This window comes from Sciurus vulgaris (genome assembly GCF_902686455.1).
Source record: "Sciurus vulgaris genome assembly, chromosome: 4".
Classification (NCBI taxonomy): domain Eukaryota; kingdom Metazoa; phylum Chordata; class Mammalia; order Rodentia; family Sciuridae; genus Sciurus; species Sciurus vulgaris.
The window spans coordinates 9838477-9853555 of NC_136464.1; the positions used below are offsets into that span (position 1 = coordinate 9838477).

The 15079-nt window shown below is 39.7% G+C and overlaps 1 protein-coding gene across 10 annotated transcripts in view; it reads left to right on the top strand.

Moving 5' to 3' along the window:
• ATE1 (arginyltransferase 1) overlaps positions 1-10835 on the top strand; it is a 165599-nt gene extending 154764 nt beyond the window's left edge. For all 10 annotated transcript variants that reach the window (XM_079138465.1, XM_079138464.1, XM_079138471.1 and 7 more), the window contains one exon: positions 7789-10835. In XM_079138465.1, coding sequence (XP_078994591.1) covers positions 7789-7967 — 179 coding nt within the window. In that variant the 3' untranslated portion in view covers positions 7968-10835. The remainder of the gene's footprint in view (positions 1-7788) is intronic.
• Positions 10836-15079: the final 4244 nt, after the last annotated feature.

Sequence of the window (15079 nt, forward strand, 5' to 3'; positions counted from 1 at the left end):
GATATAAAAAATTTCATGTTTTGTGTTTTCACAAAATATCTCATTATGTTTATGCATATATTCCAAAACTCAGACTCTGAAACGCTTCTGGACCCAGGCATTTTGGATAAGGGATACTCAGCTAGCACTAAGCTCTTAATTAAAAGAGCAGTTATTATTCTGTGTCTACTTTTTTTTCTCCCTCCTCAGTCTGTCTTCTGTTCTCTTTGATAGCTGTGTAATGTTTCATTACTGGGTGTACCTCAGCTTTTTTTTTTTTTAATTTTTAATTTTAATTAAAAATCATAAATTTACATAGGGCAATGTTGTTTGATTCATTTTGTTATTTTTTTCCCTTCCCCCCTCCCCTCCCACCCCTCTTTTCCCTCTATACATTCCTTTCTTCCTCATTCTTACCACCCTGCTTATCCCTGACCCTAAACCTAACCCTAACCCTAACACTAACCCCTCCTACCCCCCACCCCCGTATGTCCTCATCCACTTATCAGCGAGATCATTCGTCCTTTAGTTTTTTGAGATTGGCTTATCTCATTTAGAATGATACCCTTCAATTTCATCCATTTGCCTGCGAATGCCATAATTTTGTCATTCCTCATGGCGGAGTAATATTCCATTGTATATATATGCCACAGTTTCTTTATCCATTCATCAACTGAAGGGCATCTGGGTTGGTTCCACAATCTGGCTATAGTGAATTGAGCGGCTATGAACATTGATGTGGCTGTATCTCTGTAGTATGCTGATTTTAAGTCCTTTGGGTATAGGCCAAGGAGTGGGATAGCTGGGTCAAATGGAGGGTCCATTTCAAGCTTTCTGAGGAATCTCCATACTGCTTTCCAGAGTGGCTGCACTAGTTTGCAACCCCACCAGCAATGTATGAGTGTACCTTTTTCCCCACATCCTCGCCAACACCTATTGTTGCTTGTGTTCTTGATAATCGCCATTCTAATTGGGGTGAGATGAAATCTTAGGGTAGTTTTGATTTGCATTTCTCTTATTACTAGAGATGTTGAACATTTTTTCATATATCTGTTGATTGCTTGTACATCTTCTTCTGTGAAGTGTCTGTTCATTTCCTTAGCCCATTTGTTGATTGGATTATTTGTATTCTTGGTGTAGAGTTTTTTGAGTTCTTTATAGATTCGGGATATTAGCGCTCTATCTGAAGTATGATTGGCAAAGATATTCTCCCACTCTGTAGGCTCTCTCTTCACATTACTGATTGTTTCCTTTGCTGAGAGAAAGCTTTTTAGTTTGAATCTATCCCAGTTATTGATTCTTGCTTATATTTCTTGGGCTATGGGAGTCCTGTTAAGGAAGTCTGCTCCTAAGCCAACAAGTTGAAGGTTTGGGCCTACTTTTTCTTCTATAAGATGCAGGGTCTCTGGTCTGATTCCGAGGTCCTTGATCCATTGTGAGTTGGGTTTTGTGCAGGGTGAGAGATAAGGGTTTAATTTCATTCTGTTGCATATGATTTTCCAGTTTTCCCAGCACCATTTGTTGAAGAGGCTATCTTTTCTCCATTGCATATTTTTGGCCCCTTTGTCTAGTATGAGAAAATTGTATTTATTTGGGTTTGTGTCCGTGTCCTCTATTCTGTACCATTGATCTACCTGTCTATTTTGGTACCAATACCATGCCGTTTTTGTTACTATTGCTTTGTAATAGAATTGAAAATCTGGTATTGGGATACCACCTGCTTCGCTCTTTCTACTGAGGATTGCTTTAGCTATTCTGGGTTTCTTATTCTTCCAGATGAATTTCATAATTGCTTGATCTATTTCTGTAAGGTACATCATTGGGATTTTAATTGGAATTGCATTGAATCTATGTAGCACATTAGGTAGTATGGCCATTTTGACAATATTAATTCTTCCTATCCATGAACATGGGAGATCTTTCCATCTTCTAAGGTTTTCTTTAATTTCTTTCTTTAGTGTTCTGTAGTTCTCATTGTAGAGGTCTTTCACCTCTTTTGTGAGATTGATTCCCAAGTATTTTATTTTTTTTGATGCTATTGTGAATAGGGTAGTTTTCCTTATTTCTCTTTCTGAAGATTCATCACTTATGTATAAAAATGCGTTGGATTTATGAGCATTGATCTTGTAACCTGCTACTTTACTAAATTCACTTATGAGTTCTAAGAGTTTTCTGGTGGAATTTCCAGGTTCCTCTAAATATATAATCATGTCATCAGCGAACAGGGATAGTTTGAGTTCCTCTTTTCCAATTCGTATCCCTTTAATTTCTTTGGTCTGTCTAATTGCTCTGGCTAGAGTCTCAAGAACAATGTTGAATAGAAGTGGTGAAAGAGGGCATCCCTGCCTTGTTCCAGTCTTTAGGGGGAATGCTTTCAGTTTTTCACCATTTAGAATGATATTGGCCATGGGCTTAGCATAGATGGCCTTCACAATGTTAAGGAATGATCCCACTACCCCAATTTTTTCTAGTGTTTTGAGCATGAAGGGATGCTGTATTTTATCGAATGCTTTTTCTGCATCTATTGAAATAATCATGTGATTCTTAACTTTTAGTCTGTTGATATGGTGAATGACATTTATTGATTTCTGGATGTTGAACCAACCTTGCATCCCTGGGATAAAACCCACTTGATCGTGGTGCCTTATCTTTTTAATATATTTTTGTATGCGATTTGCTAAAATTTTGTTGAGAATTTTTGCTTCGATGTTCATTAAGGATATTGGTCTGAAATTTTCTTTCCTCGATGTATCTGTCTGGTTTAGGTATCAGTGTGATATTGGCTTCATAGAATGAGTTTGGGAGGGTTCCCTCCTCTTCTATTTTATGGAATACTTTGAGAAGTATTGGAATGAGCTCTTCTTTAAAGGTTTTGTAGAACTCGGCTGAGAACCCATCTGGCCCCGGACTTTTCTTTGTTGGTAGGCTTTTGATGACCTCTTCTATTTCATTGCTTGAAATTGATTTATTTAAGTTGTGTATGTCTTCCTTGTTCAGTTTAGGTAATTCATATGTCTCTAGAAACTTGTTGATGTCTTCGAGGTTTTCTGTTTTGTTGGAGTATAGATTTTCAAAATAGCTTCTAATTATGTTTTGTATTTCACTCGTGTCTGTTGTGATATTTCCTTGTTCATTCCGAATTTTAGTGATTTGAGTTTTCTCCCTTTTTCTCTTTGTTAGCGTGGCTAAGGGTTTATCAATTTTGTTTATTTTTTCAAAGAACCAACTATTTATTTTGTTAATTTTTCCGATTGTTTCTTTTGTTTCAATTTTGTTGATTTCGGCTCTGATTTTAACTATTTCCTGTCTTCTACTACTTTTGGTGTTGGTCTGCTCTTCTTTTTCTAGGGCTTTGAGCTGTAGTGTTAAGTCGTTTATTTGTTGATTTCTACTTCTTTTGTTGAATGCGCCCCATGAAATAAATCTTCCTCTCAGTACTGCTTTCATAGTGTCCCAGAGATTTTGATATGATGTGTCTTTGTTCTCATTTACTTCTAAGAATTTTTTAATTTCCCTCCTGATGTCTTCTGTTATCCATTCATCGTATAATAGTGTATTATTTAATCTCCAAGTATTGGAGAAGTTTCTGTTTTTTATTCTGTCGTTTATTTCTAATTTCAGTCCATTATGATCTGATAGAGTACAAGGTAGTATCTCTATCTTCTTGTATTTGCTAACAGTAGCTTTGTGGCATAAAACATGGTCTATTTTAGAGAAGGATCCATGTACTGCTGAGAAGAAAGTGTATTCGTTCTTTGTTGGATGGTATATTCTATATAAGTCGGTTAAGTCTAAATTGTTGATTGTGTTATTGAGATCTATGGTTTCTTTATTCAATTTTTGTTTGGAAGATCTATCTAGCGGTGAGAGAGGTGTGTTAAAATCACCTAGTATTATTGTGTTGTGGTCTATTTGATTTCTGGAATTGAGAAGGATTTGTTTGACGTACTTGGATGAGCCAATGTTCGGGGCATAGATATTTATGATTGTTATGTCTTGCTGATTTATGCTTCCCTTAAGCAGTATGTAATGTCCTTCTTTATCCCTTCTGACTAGTTTTGGCTTAAAGTCCACATTATCTGAAATGAGGATGGATACTCCAGCTTTTTTGCTGTGTCCGTGTGCATGGTATGTTTTTTCCCATCCTTTCACCTTTAGTCTATGGGTATCTCTTTCTATGAGATGGGTCTCTTGCAGGCAGCATATTGTTGGATTTTTCTTTTTAATCCAATCTGCCAGTCTATGTCTTTTGATTGATGAGTTCAGGCCATTAACATTCACAGTTATTATTGTGATATGATTTGTATTCCTAGTCATTGGACTCATTTTTGTTTTTTGACATGATTTGGTTTCTCCTTTATTTGGCTATTCCTTTAGGCTAGTTCCTCCCGTTGCTGATTTACATCATTGTTTTTCATCTCTTCCTCATGGAATATTTTGCTGAGAATGTTCTATAATGCCAGCTTTCTTTTAGTAAATTCCTTTAGCTTTTGTTTATCGTGGAAGGATTTTATCTCATCGTCAAATCTGAAAGTAAGTTTTGCTGGGTATAAAATTCTTGGTTGGCATCCGTTTTCTTTCAGGGCTTGGTAAATGTTGTTCCAGGCCCTTCTAGCTTTTAGGGTCTGGACTGAAAAATCTGCTGATATTCTTATTGGTTTCCCCCTGAATGTAATCTGATTCTTTTCTCTCGCGGCCTTTAAAATTCTGTCTTTATTTTGAATGTTAGGTATTTTCATAATAATGTGCCTTGGTGTAGGTCTGATGTAATTTTGCATATTTGGAGTCCTATAAGCCTCTTGTACTTGGTTTTCCATTTCATTCTTGAGATTTGGGAAATTTTCTGATATTATTTCATTGAATAGATTGTTCATTCCTTTGGTTTGTTTCTCTAAGCCTTCCTCAATCCCAATAATTCTTAAATTTGGCCTCTTCATGATATCCCATAATTCTTGTAGATTCTGTTCATGATTTCTTACCATCTTCTCTGTTTGGTCAACCTTGTTTTCAAGATTAAATATTTTGTCTTCAATATCTGAAGTTCTGTCTTCCAGGTGATCTATCCTATTGTTTATGCTTTCTATGGCGTTTTTAACTTGGTTTATTGTTTCCTTCATTTCAAGGATTTCCGTTTGGTTTTTTTTCAGTATCTCTCTTTATTGAAATGCTCTTTTGCTTCCATTATTTGCTCTTTTAACTGTTGATTAGTGCATTTGTTTAATGCCTGCATTTGTTCTTTCATCTCCTCGTTTGCTTCCCTGATTGTTTTAATTATGTACATTCTGAACTCCCTTTTGGACATTTCTTCTGCTGTGCTGTCATTGGGTTTTATTGATATAGTATCTAGGTTTGTTTCGGACATTTTCTTCCCTTGTTTTCTCATGTTGGTCAGATGTCAATGGGACTCTGTGATATTGTAGATTTCCTCTATTGGCTTATAGTGACCCTGTAGATTTCCAGTGTATCACCTACCAGCCTTCAGTAGTCAGAAGTCTTGGATTAATTTGATAATGCAGTGCTTCCGAAGAACGCTGCCCCTAGCCCGCTACTGGTTCCAGGGAGAGAGACCTGAAGAGGTCTCTTGTTGCACAGTCCTGGTTCCAGAGGCTGGTTGTAGGTTGGAGGTCAGCACTGGCTTGGGGACTTGTGGCTGGCTCTGTGTAGACAGGCTCTCACTGGGTGATTTGCCCCGAGAAGCTAGCCTAGAGAGGCGCTTCCCGCTGGAGGGGGGCTGGGCTGCTTGGGGAAGTCCCTGGCACCCTGTGCTGGTCACTGAAGCAACCTGCGGGCGGGCTGGAGCTGGCAGTGGGCGGGCTGGAGCTGGCCGGTGGGGCGGGAGCTGGCCGCGCTGCTTCTGTGCAGAAGGGCTCTCACTGGGGGACCTGTTCCGAGAGGCTGGAGGATCTGTCCCTGTGGGCGGAGCCACCGCCAGAGTGCACAGAGCTGCCTGGGGGAGACGCTATCTGCCCTGTCCCACTCTAATAAGCCACTTGAATCCGGGCCTGCCGCCCAGCTGAGCTTCGCTGGGTAGGGGAGACTCACCCCGTGGTTCTATCTTAGTCTGAGTCTCTCAATGCCTCCCCTTCTTGAATCATGAGTTCTGGGGCGACTGGAGATGCAGTCACCCTCTAGTCTGCCATCTTGGATCGCCTGTATCTCAGCTTTTAACCAGGTCCTCACTGCTGGACTATGAGGGGTTGCCAGGTCTCCAGAGTGCTGGGAACATCCTCACATTTGAGTGGATGTTTCTCTAGGACAGTTCTTAACCCACTTGAAAATGAGTTTAAAAAAAAAAAACCACCGATGCTTAGGTTCCACGGAGACTAGCCTGTAAATCAGGATCTCTGGGGAGGGAATCCAGATGATTCCTCAGTTGATTCCAGATGAAGTCAAGCTTGAGCACCACAGCTGTAGGGTGGTTCTTAGAAGTAGACTTGCTAAATCAACGAATTTTTAAAAAGTATTTTAATCTTGGTGCAGTGGTACATACCTGTAATCCCAGCTGCTCGGGAGGCGGTGGCAGGAGGATTCCAAGTTCTCGGCCAGCTCGGGAACTGAGCAAGACCTTTCTCAAAATCAAAATTTTAAAAGGGGTAGCGATCAGACTCAGTGGCCTAGCATGTGTGAGGCTCTGGGTTCAATCTCTAGTACTACACACACAAAAAATATTGTACATTTGAGTAGATATTGTAACATTATTCTTTTTTTTAGGATTAGGAGCAACTCTAGTAATAGAAACATAAAATAATGTTGGCTGAAAAAAAAGGTAGTTTACAGATTTATCTTTTCCTGCTGTACTGTGTTGAAACCAAGTCTTTGCACATACAAAAGCTACCACGGAGCATTACCATCCCTTTTTTAAAATTTTATTTTGAGACAGGATCTCACTTAGTTCCTAAGATTGGCCTTGAACTTGAACTTGTGATCCTCCTTCTTCAGCATCCTGTATAGCTGGGATTACAGGTCTGTGTGACTGTACTCTGCCTGATGTTTTTATATAAATATCTAGACATGGATAGCCCAGGGCTGGCAAGCTAGTTTTATTCCAGGATGTCCTAGTCCTGTTTTTGCTGAAGGGTAACTTCTGCTTGCAGCTGTAAGCCTCCAGCTCCAAGGCAGAAGTTAGGACTCCTGCTATACGTGTTCCAGGGTACAAGCTGAAGGACAGGTTTAAAAATGAGAGTCAAAAGGCATAGACCAGATATTTTTTTGTAAGATTCCTTGAAATTCCCTGGAAACATTTTCACTTATATAACCGTATTGTCCAGAACTTGGTCATCAGGCCACATCCAGCTGCAGGGGAGAGTGGGAGCAGGTTCTCCTGGGGGACCTGTATGCCCTGATCCAAACCAGAGGATATTTTATGTGGAAGAAAAGGAAGATGGACAGCAGCCCTGTCGTGTCTCCCAGCTGTGAGAACTGGCCCTCCCAGGGGAACAGGCATGCCCATGACAAGCAGGACAGTCTGTTGGCATGGGGGGAGGCCCAGCAGACTTAAGTGCACTTTGGAATGACGCTCGAGGTGTGTGCTGAATTTTACCTTGTCTCAGAAAACCATGAAGGTGTAGAAAGCCTGTTTTTTAGTTGCACAGTTGTCTCTTCTGACATTTCAGCTGTCGCCCTGGAGGCCATTCATTGCCTTTCGGGACAGCGTTGCCATTCACTCAAGGTAATCTGTGTTTAATGCTGCATCCCCTTGCTGGCGCAGACTGGTCAAGGAGGGCTGCTGATGCCTGATCATGAGCCATGTCGAGTACTTTCACGTTAGGAAACGAAGCTGCTTCTAACCAGCACCCTCTGTCGTTGCAGTGGATGAGGGTCGCAGCAAGGAGCCCGACCGATTGCAGGTGTTCCACAAGAAAGCCATCATGCCTTACGGTGTCTACAAGAAAAGCCAGAAGGACCCGGGTGAGGAGGCCACGGTGCTGCAGTACGCACGCCTGGTGGGCCAGGCCTGCTCCGAGAGGATGCTGCTGTTCAGAAGCTGAAGTGTGCGGCAGCCTGCTGGCTCCTGGGCGGCAGGAGATGCTGCTGCTGTCCGGGAGCTGGACTTCCATCTTGTCTATCTCACAGCTTTTCTAGAATATTTTGTGGCAATGTATTTGTGAGAATCTCATAGTTAATATAAATATTTTGAAAATAAGTTATGACCTAGCCTCATAATTGGGTTTTTCATTTTGTAAGTTTGTTTCTGGAGCAAAATATGCTCAGCTTCTGTATTTAACATTGTGGGAAGTGATTCAGTCACAGTTGTGCTGTTTGTGTTCTGATAGAGAAATTCAAACTTCTCTTTCCTCGGATCCAGTGGCGATTATGCCGGGGAGCCTTAAGTGTGGGACGAGGTGGAAAATGTTTCACCTCTGGAGAACAAAACGTGCTGTCACTCAGTATTTAGTGTGAAATACTGCCAAACTTCATGTGTGTGGCCTAACAGAACCTGAAAAGGGAAATGCAGACATTTAAAAGAGATCTCTTGTTCAGTTGACATCGTTTGTCAGGAGGTCCTGTTCACTGTCATCTTGGCATAATTTTTTCCCTAGAATTATTGTTATTTTACTCTCAGAAGTATTCCAGTTTGGACAATAAAACATGTAATTACCTTAGTGATATATTATTTGCTTTATTTCTAAAAATCTAAGAAACAGAGTATTTAAAGAAAAAATTAACTCCTGCCTTGATCTAAGCCTCATCCAAAGGAAATAGGCACTCATTTTCCAGCCTTAGAACTCAGGACACTTGTCTTTGGTTATGGATGAAGACTGGTTAATATTGGACTACTTTTATAGCTGTTCCACAGATCACTTTAAATCACTAGGAGTCACTCTGACCTCTGTGTTCCTTTTCTGGCCTTTTGATTGAGAGCTGGAGAATGGGTACTGCCCTTGGTACATCAGAGCAGAGGGAAGCTTTCCTCTGCTCTTATTCTGCTTGTTGAGCCCTCTGCTCATTTAGAAGATGCCTGCTGTATAGGTGGTGGGCACTGGGCTGGGCACAAGGAGGAGAATGAAGTAGTTGCTTGGGTACAGTCAGTCATGTTGGAAATGGGATGGACAGGGACGCTGTTTTCCTGCTGGACTTTGTGTGTGTGGTGCTGGGAATTGAACCCTGGGCCTTGTGCGTGTGAGGCAAGCGCTCTACCCACTGAGCTACATCCCCAGCCCTTCCTGAACTCTCTCAGTGGGTCCCCTTTCCTGCCAGTTGCTCCACCACCCAGCCCTTGTCAGTTCACATTTTGCCCATTTTTCTGCTCTCTGTTGACTGATCTTTTTAAAAGCCATGCTATGGAACTTAGTAGCTTGACTCTCATTACTGATTTTAAATTTTTCTCCCAATTTTTCTTAATTTCAACAAAACCTTAAACAGTAACCTTCAGCTAGAATAAAAGGATCATAAAACAAGGGTTTTAAAAATCAAATGCCTACAAATTCACTATCCATGTAAACTGCACCTATTGTGTGTGTGTGTGTGAGAGAGAGAGAGAGATATCAACCTGCTGTGTTCTGGGTACCTTGCTAACTGGAGATGGAGGACTGAAAAGGCCATTTTCTCTGATCACAAAAATTGGATGTTCTTCTGAAATTTTGACCTACAGAATAGCTCCTAAGAGCATTTAGAGACTGAGGTGGAACTGCATTCTGAATTAATAGAACTTTTTTCCCTCAAAAATGAAGATGGCTTCACTATGTGGATTTAAAAAAAAAAATAGAAATATGATGCTCACTGTAAGCAATTAAAATAGAAGAGTAAGAAAGTAAAAGTAATCTAAAATTCTCCCATACCCAAAGAAAGAAAAAGAGGACTGCTGTACACCTACATGCATACCTATTTGTATAAATAAAATTATGGTCTACATGCAGTTTTGTTTCAATGTAGTAATTTAGGAATATGTCTGAAATTTGATAGAGATTTCCAGTTCAGATTGCACCCTGGTGTTCCAGGTTAGCTTCAGAGTGGCGTGGGGTGACAGTTCTGCTGGGCTGCTGCTTCAACGAGTCCGTGTTTTGGGAGAGGACCCAGGAGTCCTGGCATCCTCAGGGGCCCAGGCGTGTTGTCTTGTAGCCTGTTTGTTGACCGTGGGCTGGGAAAGGACGGTGGAGGAAAGTGACTCTGCCAGTGAAGAGCAGCTGAGAGGCCCGATCTTATGTCGATGGCTTTCGTCTAAAGGAAGACCCAGGCGAGCCTTGCCAAGACGGTGGGCGTCCTTTACGTCATGGTGTTCAGTCTCCTGATTTCAGAGAAATTCACACCTCCCTCCTTGCCTTGGGAGCAAAGTTACAATTTTGCTTCCCCATGTCACTATCGTTATTTAAGATATTGCAGTTCTATGAGATTTTCATTTTCTTATTTTTGCTAAAATGTAATCTGAGCACTTTTTGTATTCTAAAGGTAGAAACTATTTTCAGGTGAATATATTATTCATTTGATTGAATTTAGGTAAGATGATTGCTGTTTTGTTTTCTAACATCCTGTTTTTCATCCATTTTGCAATTAATAGTTTCATTTGATTTCTTAATATAATCAGAGCCTATTATGTAAAAGAACTTTTCCAGATTTCTAAACAATAAATGGTTTGATTTTGTAGACATTGTATTATTTCAATATGAATAAAAGAGAATATAAACAGTTAACTAAAATGTATCTATTGTTGCTAAGTTAAAGAAAGAAATGAAGTGGAAACAGTTGGGAAATGTTTGAATTACAAGTTATTCAAATGAGTGTTCTTTTCCTACAGAAAACCAATGACTGTAAGGCCAAACAATTTTGATTGCATGTGATATTTTTGCTCATGTATATGCTTTTTGAACAATCCATTTGGTAAAGCTTGAGTGGAAAAAATAAAGCTGTTTCTATCTGCAGTGACTCTTTTCTTTACTTAAAAAATATGTTTTCATTTTTTTAAATTCTTGAATACATTTTGCCAGGAGAGAACACATAGACAATGGAAATAATATACTGGCTATGTGAATTGTAAAATCTAATTTTCAGTAATTGGAGTTCCAGACCATTTTGTTGCCTAAGTCAAAGTATGGTGGATTCCCTTCACAGGAATAAAATAAATCTCACTTTAAGCAAAATGTCTGGATTTCCACAAGATAAATTAGGGCCTAGATTTTTTTTTTTTTTTTAAACCAGATGGGATTTACCCACATCTATTATAATTTTCTAAAGTTTAGTTGACAGAGAAGTTTTAGAAAATGTCTCTTAAACAAAGGCGTAGGTAAATTATTCTTCATAGTCCACAGTATATTGATGGAACACATTTGCTAGTGTTTTGTCTTTTTATAATGAAGAGGACCCCAGTAGGTTGGAGATAAAAGTGACTTAGATATTAGTTTTAATTCCCACTGAAATTTTTTTCCAGAATGGAAATAGCTTTATTGTTTTTCAGATTTGAATTGGATAGTGTTCACCATAAAGCAGTCAGATGCTATAGGAAAGAATAATAAAATAAAATCACTTTTATTCCCATTGCTAACTACCACTGACTACCATTTTTGGTGTACATTCTTTCAAACTGTTTTCTACTTAATATATGTCTGTTTTGTTATATTTTTGAAGAAAATGGGCTCATACCGTGTATACTGTCGATACATTTCATCTGTTTACTACGTTGTGGACATTTATGTATTGAGAACGTGAAAATAAATGAGGAATGTAACCACTGTGAGGCCTGCTGATGTCCCAGGGTGCCTGCCGTCCTTGGGAAAGAGGGCTCACCCCCAGCCCCTCCTGAGGAGAGGTGGGAGTTGCATTCTCCAGCACCACCACTTGTTTTGGTCAGTTCTTTGCAGTCCTTGGTGCCATAAACGGAATGCCTGAGCCCTTCCAGAATTTATATTCGGGACTGGCAGCTCCACCTCTACAGTGATGGTTCTAGAAGGTAGGGGCCGTGGGAGGTGCTGAGGTAACCAGGCAGAGCCCGTAAACGGGCTTAGACTCCTTATAAAAGAGGCCTCGGAGAGCTGCCCGGCCCCTTCGATCATGTGGGGCACAGCAAGAAGTCTCTTGAACCCAGAAGTGGGCTCTCACCAGATGCCAGATCTGCAGCACTTTGTTCTTGAACTTCCATCCTCAGAAATAAGTTTCTGTCCTCTTTAAGCCTCCAGACTGTGTATTCTGTTACAGCAGCCGCAAGAGATGGAGCACTTGGCGACATTATTCTTGCCCCTCATTTCCCAGCCCCTTTCCCTCTCACTGGACAGTAGGAATTTCCTCTTTACCTGAAGGTTCAGAAAACGTGGAGTTTTTGAGACTTGGTGCCTCTCCTCTCCTCATTTTTTCTGCTAGAAATTTTCTGGGAGTCCTATAATGCTACTTTGAACTTTGCCTACCTCTAAAATTTCTAATGAAATGTCTTATTTAAAACGATTGTTATTTAAAACAAATTACTGCTTCTTTAGAAAACAGGGATCTTTAAATTGGGTTTAATGAAAAATGTGGATGCCCTTATCACTGCCACTAATTTATCTGAGCTTCTCAATTGTTAGACTACATTGGCTGAGATTTAATCTAATTTGAACTTTGGTATTCTTCTGGTTATCAGAGTTGGTATCTTCTGTTCTATTCAGAAGATATTGTCCCATTAACCATTTAAATTAGACCAAGAATTAAAGTTGCTGACTATATTGTTTCCCAAATTCTTATCCTTTTAGAGTTTCAAAATAATCTTGTAGACACATATTGCATGGTTTTCTCAATTCATCTCTTCTTCTGTATTATGAAGAAACAATTCCAAATGAAAGTACTGTTAAAAAAAAAAAAAAAAGCCTAATACAGCAGGTCTTATTTCTGTGGCATTTGCAATGGTGCTCAAAAGTAAGTGTTTCAACCCCCCTCAAAAGATAGAGGCGTCCTTCACTGGTCTGGCATGCATGAAGCAGACGATTAGTGGCTAGCACAATTTTTTTTTTTTTTTTTTTTGTTCAATGATCAAAGGATCATTAAAGTTTGATTAAATGCAGTATCAAAAAAGTAATTTTTAAAATTTATTTTAATGTTTCAGCTACAGCCATTCATTATAAGAAAAGGCATTAACATACTCCTAACTTGCATAATTCAACTATGTGATTTTGGATTAAATTCTCCTTGAACTTTAATTTTTCATGCTTGTCAGTCTGAGCTAGGGTCTTAGAATCGTTTAACATAGGCCTTTTTTAAAAATTTAATTAGCGTTAAATGAGAACTCATGAATACTTCATGAAGTCCAATTCATCCCACTATGTTAATTCAGTATTCACTAAGTCTGAATAGCATCTCTCAACTAATGGAGCTTTTTGATCATGGCACAAGAAAAACAACATTTTAGGTTTGTCAATTCAGAGCTTAAGGCTCTTAACTCAGTTATAGATACAGTTCTGTGTGCTTGTCCAGAATCTTTTTAAATTGAGAGGTGGCCAGAGTATAATTTGGAAGTTAACTGTTGCTGAGGAGAATTACTTTATTAACCTTTAAAGGTTATATATGGGGGGGGGGGGGATGTGCTTAAAACTATGATTTATTATTATTTTTGATTCAATGATCCAGGTTGTGGTCATTTGTTACGATGGTCCTAAGAAACTCATACAGTATCTGTGGGCCACATGTGGATGCTAAGCACTTGAAACGAAGCTGGTAAAGCTGTGGAATTGCAATTTTTAATCTTAATTACATTTAACAGACACGTGGCCAGTGGCTACCTTATTGGACAGGACAATCTACTTCTGTCTTCATTTTTTAAAAATTCCTTATTTATTTATGCAACTTAAATATCTCCATTTAAAATGGTTAAATATAAAAAGTGTCTTTTACTAGAAAAAATTACAGTACTCTGTGTATGTGTGAATTTGTAGCTTTTTGTTACCATGGGCTGTGTCAGTTTCCTGGGTAACTACCACATCATGATTTATAATTAAGTGATGTACAGAGATGACACTTTCTTGAAGAACAGTCTGAATTGCTAAAAGATTAATTTTAAAAATTTGCACATTATTCCTGCTATTGTATTTCATTTTCTAAATGTAGTATCTTAAATTTCCTTCCAGGTCTGTAGTGGTTCTAGTTACATGTTTATTTTAATCAAATAGAAGAAAAAAAAAAGTTAGATCTATCAACAGCCTCTGAATCCATAGCCGTTAAAGCATTTTCTTTCAAAAGAACTCTGCCCCCAAATCTGCTTGGCAAAAAGTAGGAAAAAAATAAACCCTCGTTATCTCCCGCTCAAACTGCCTGGTATACAGCTGGAGATGACTCACACAAGACAGATGACGGTTCAGAAGTCAGATTAGACAAGAATAATAAAGGTGTTTTCGGGTAATTTTGATTGCTAGTTACTTTCTGGTTTGGGTTGTTTTGATCCCTAGTACAAAACTACCCAAAACTACATCAGTGTCGTCTTCCCTGAGACCTTAGGGAACTTCAGCGGGGGCGTGCTGTTTAGATACACAGAGGGTGGTTTGGATTTGCTTCACCAAAAGCTGGTTGAGGCTCCCTGAGCAGAGCTGAGATGCTGGGAGATTGGGAGGCGCTGCTGGGTGGGTGGGTGGGTGGGTGTGCAGTGGTCCTGGGAGGGAGCGCCTTCCAAGGAAGGAAGAATGACCCCAGCTAGCGTTCTGTTTTCTGCTGGTTCTTTAGAGCCACACTGTGACTTAACATGATTCTATTTATTATTTTACTTAAAAGGAAAATAACCAGGCTGTGAGCAGCCTGGTTTGTACCTGGTTTGGGTGTTTGTACCTGTTGCAGCTGGTGGTTATGCGTGAAGCAATCAGTGTTTTGGGTACTGGGACTAAACCCAGAGCCTTGTGCTTGCTAGGCAAGTACTCTACCACAGACTACATCCCCCATCCTATTTTTAATTTATTTTGATACAGGATCTCACTATGTTGCTGAGGCTGACCTCGAACTTGGAATCCTGAGTAGCTGGACTTACAGGTGTGCGCCACTGCGCCTGGCTAAGAAATGAGTATTTCTGATAATGCCCCTAATATATCTGTTGGGAAAGTGTAGGAATGAAGGGACACAGTTTAGAGGGAAGTCTGGGGGCAGTTGACTATTGGAACAAGTCCATTTTCATGCTATTGCTGTGGTACTGCCTCTGTTAAGAAGTAGGGACTGTGAGGTG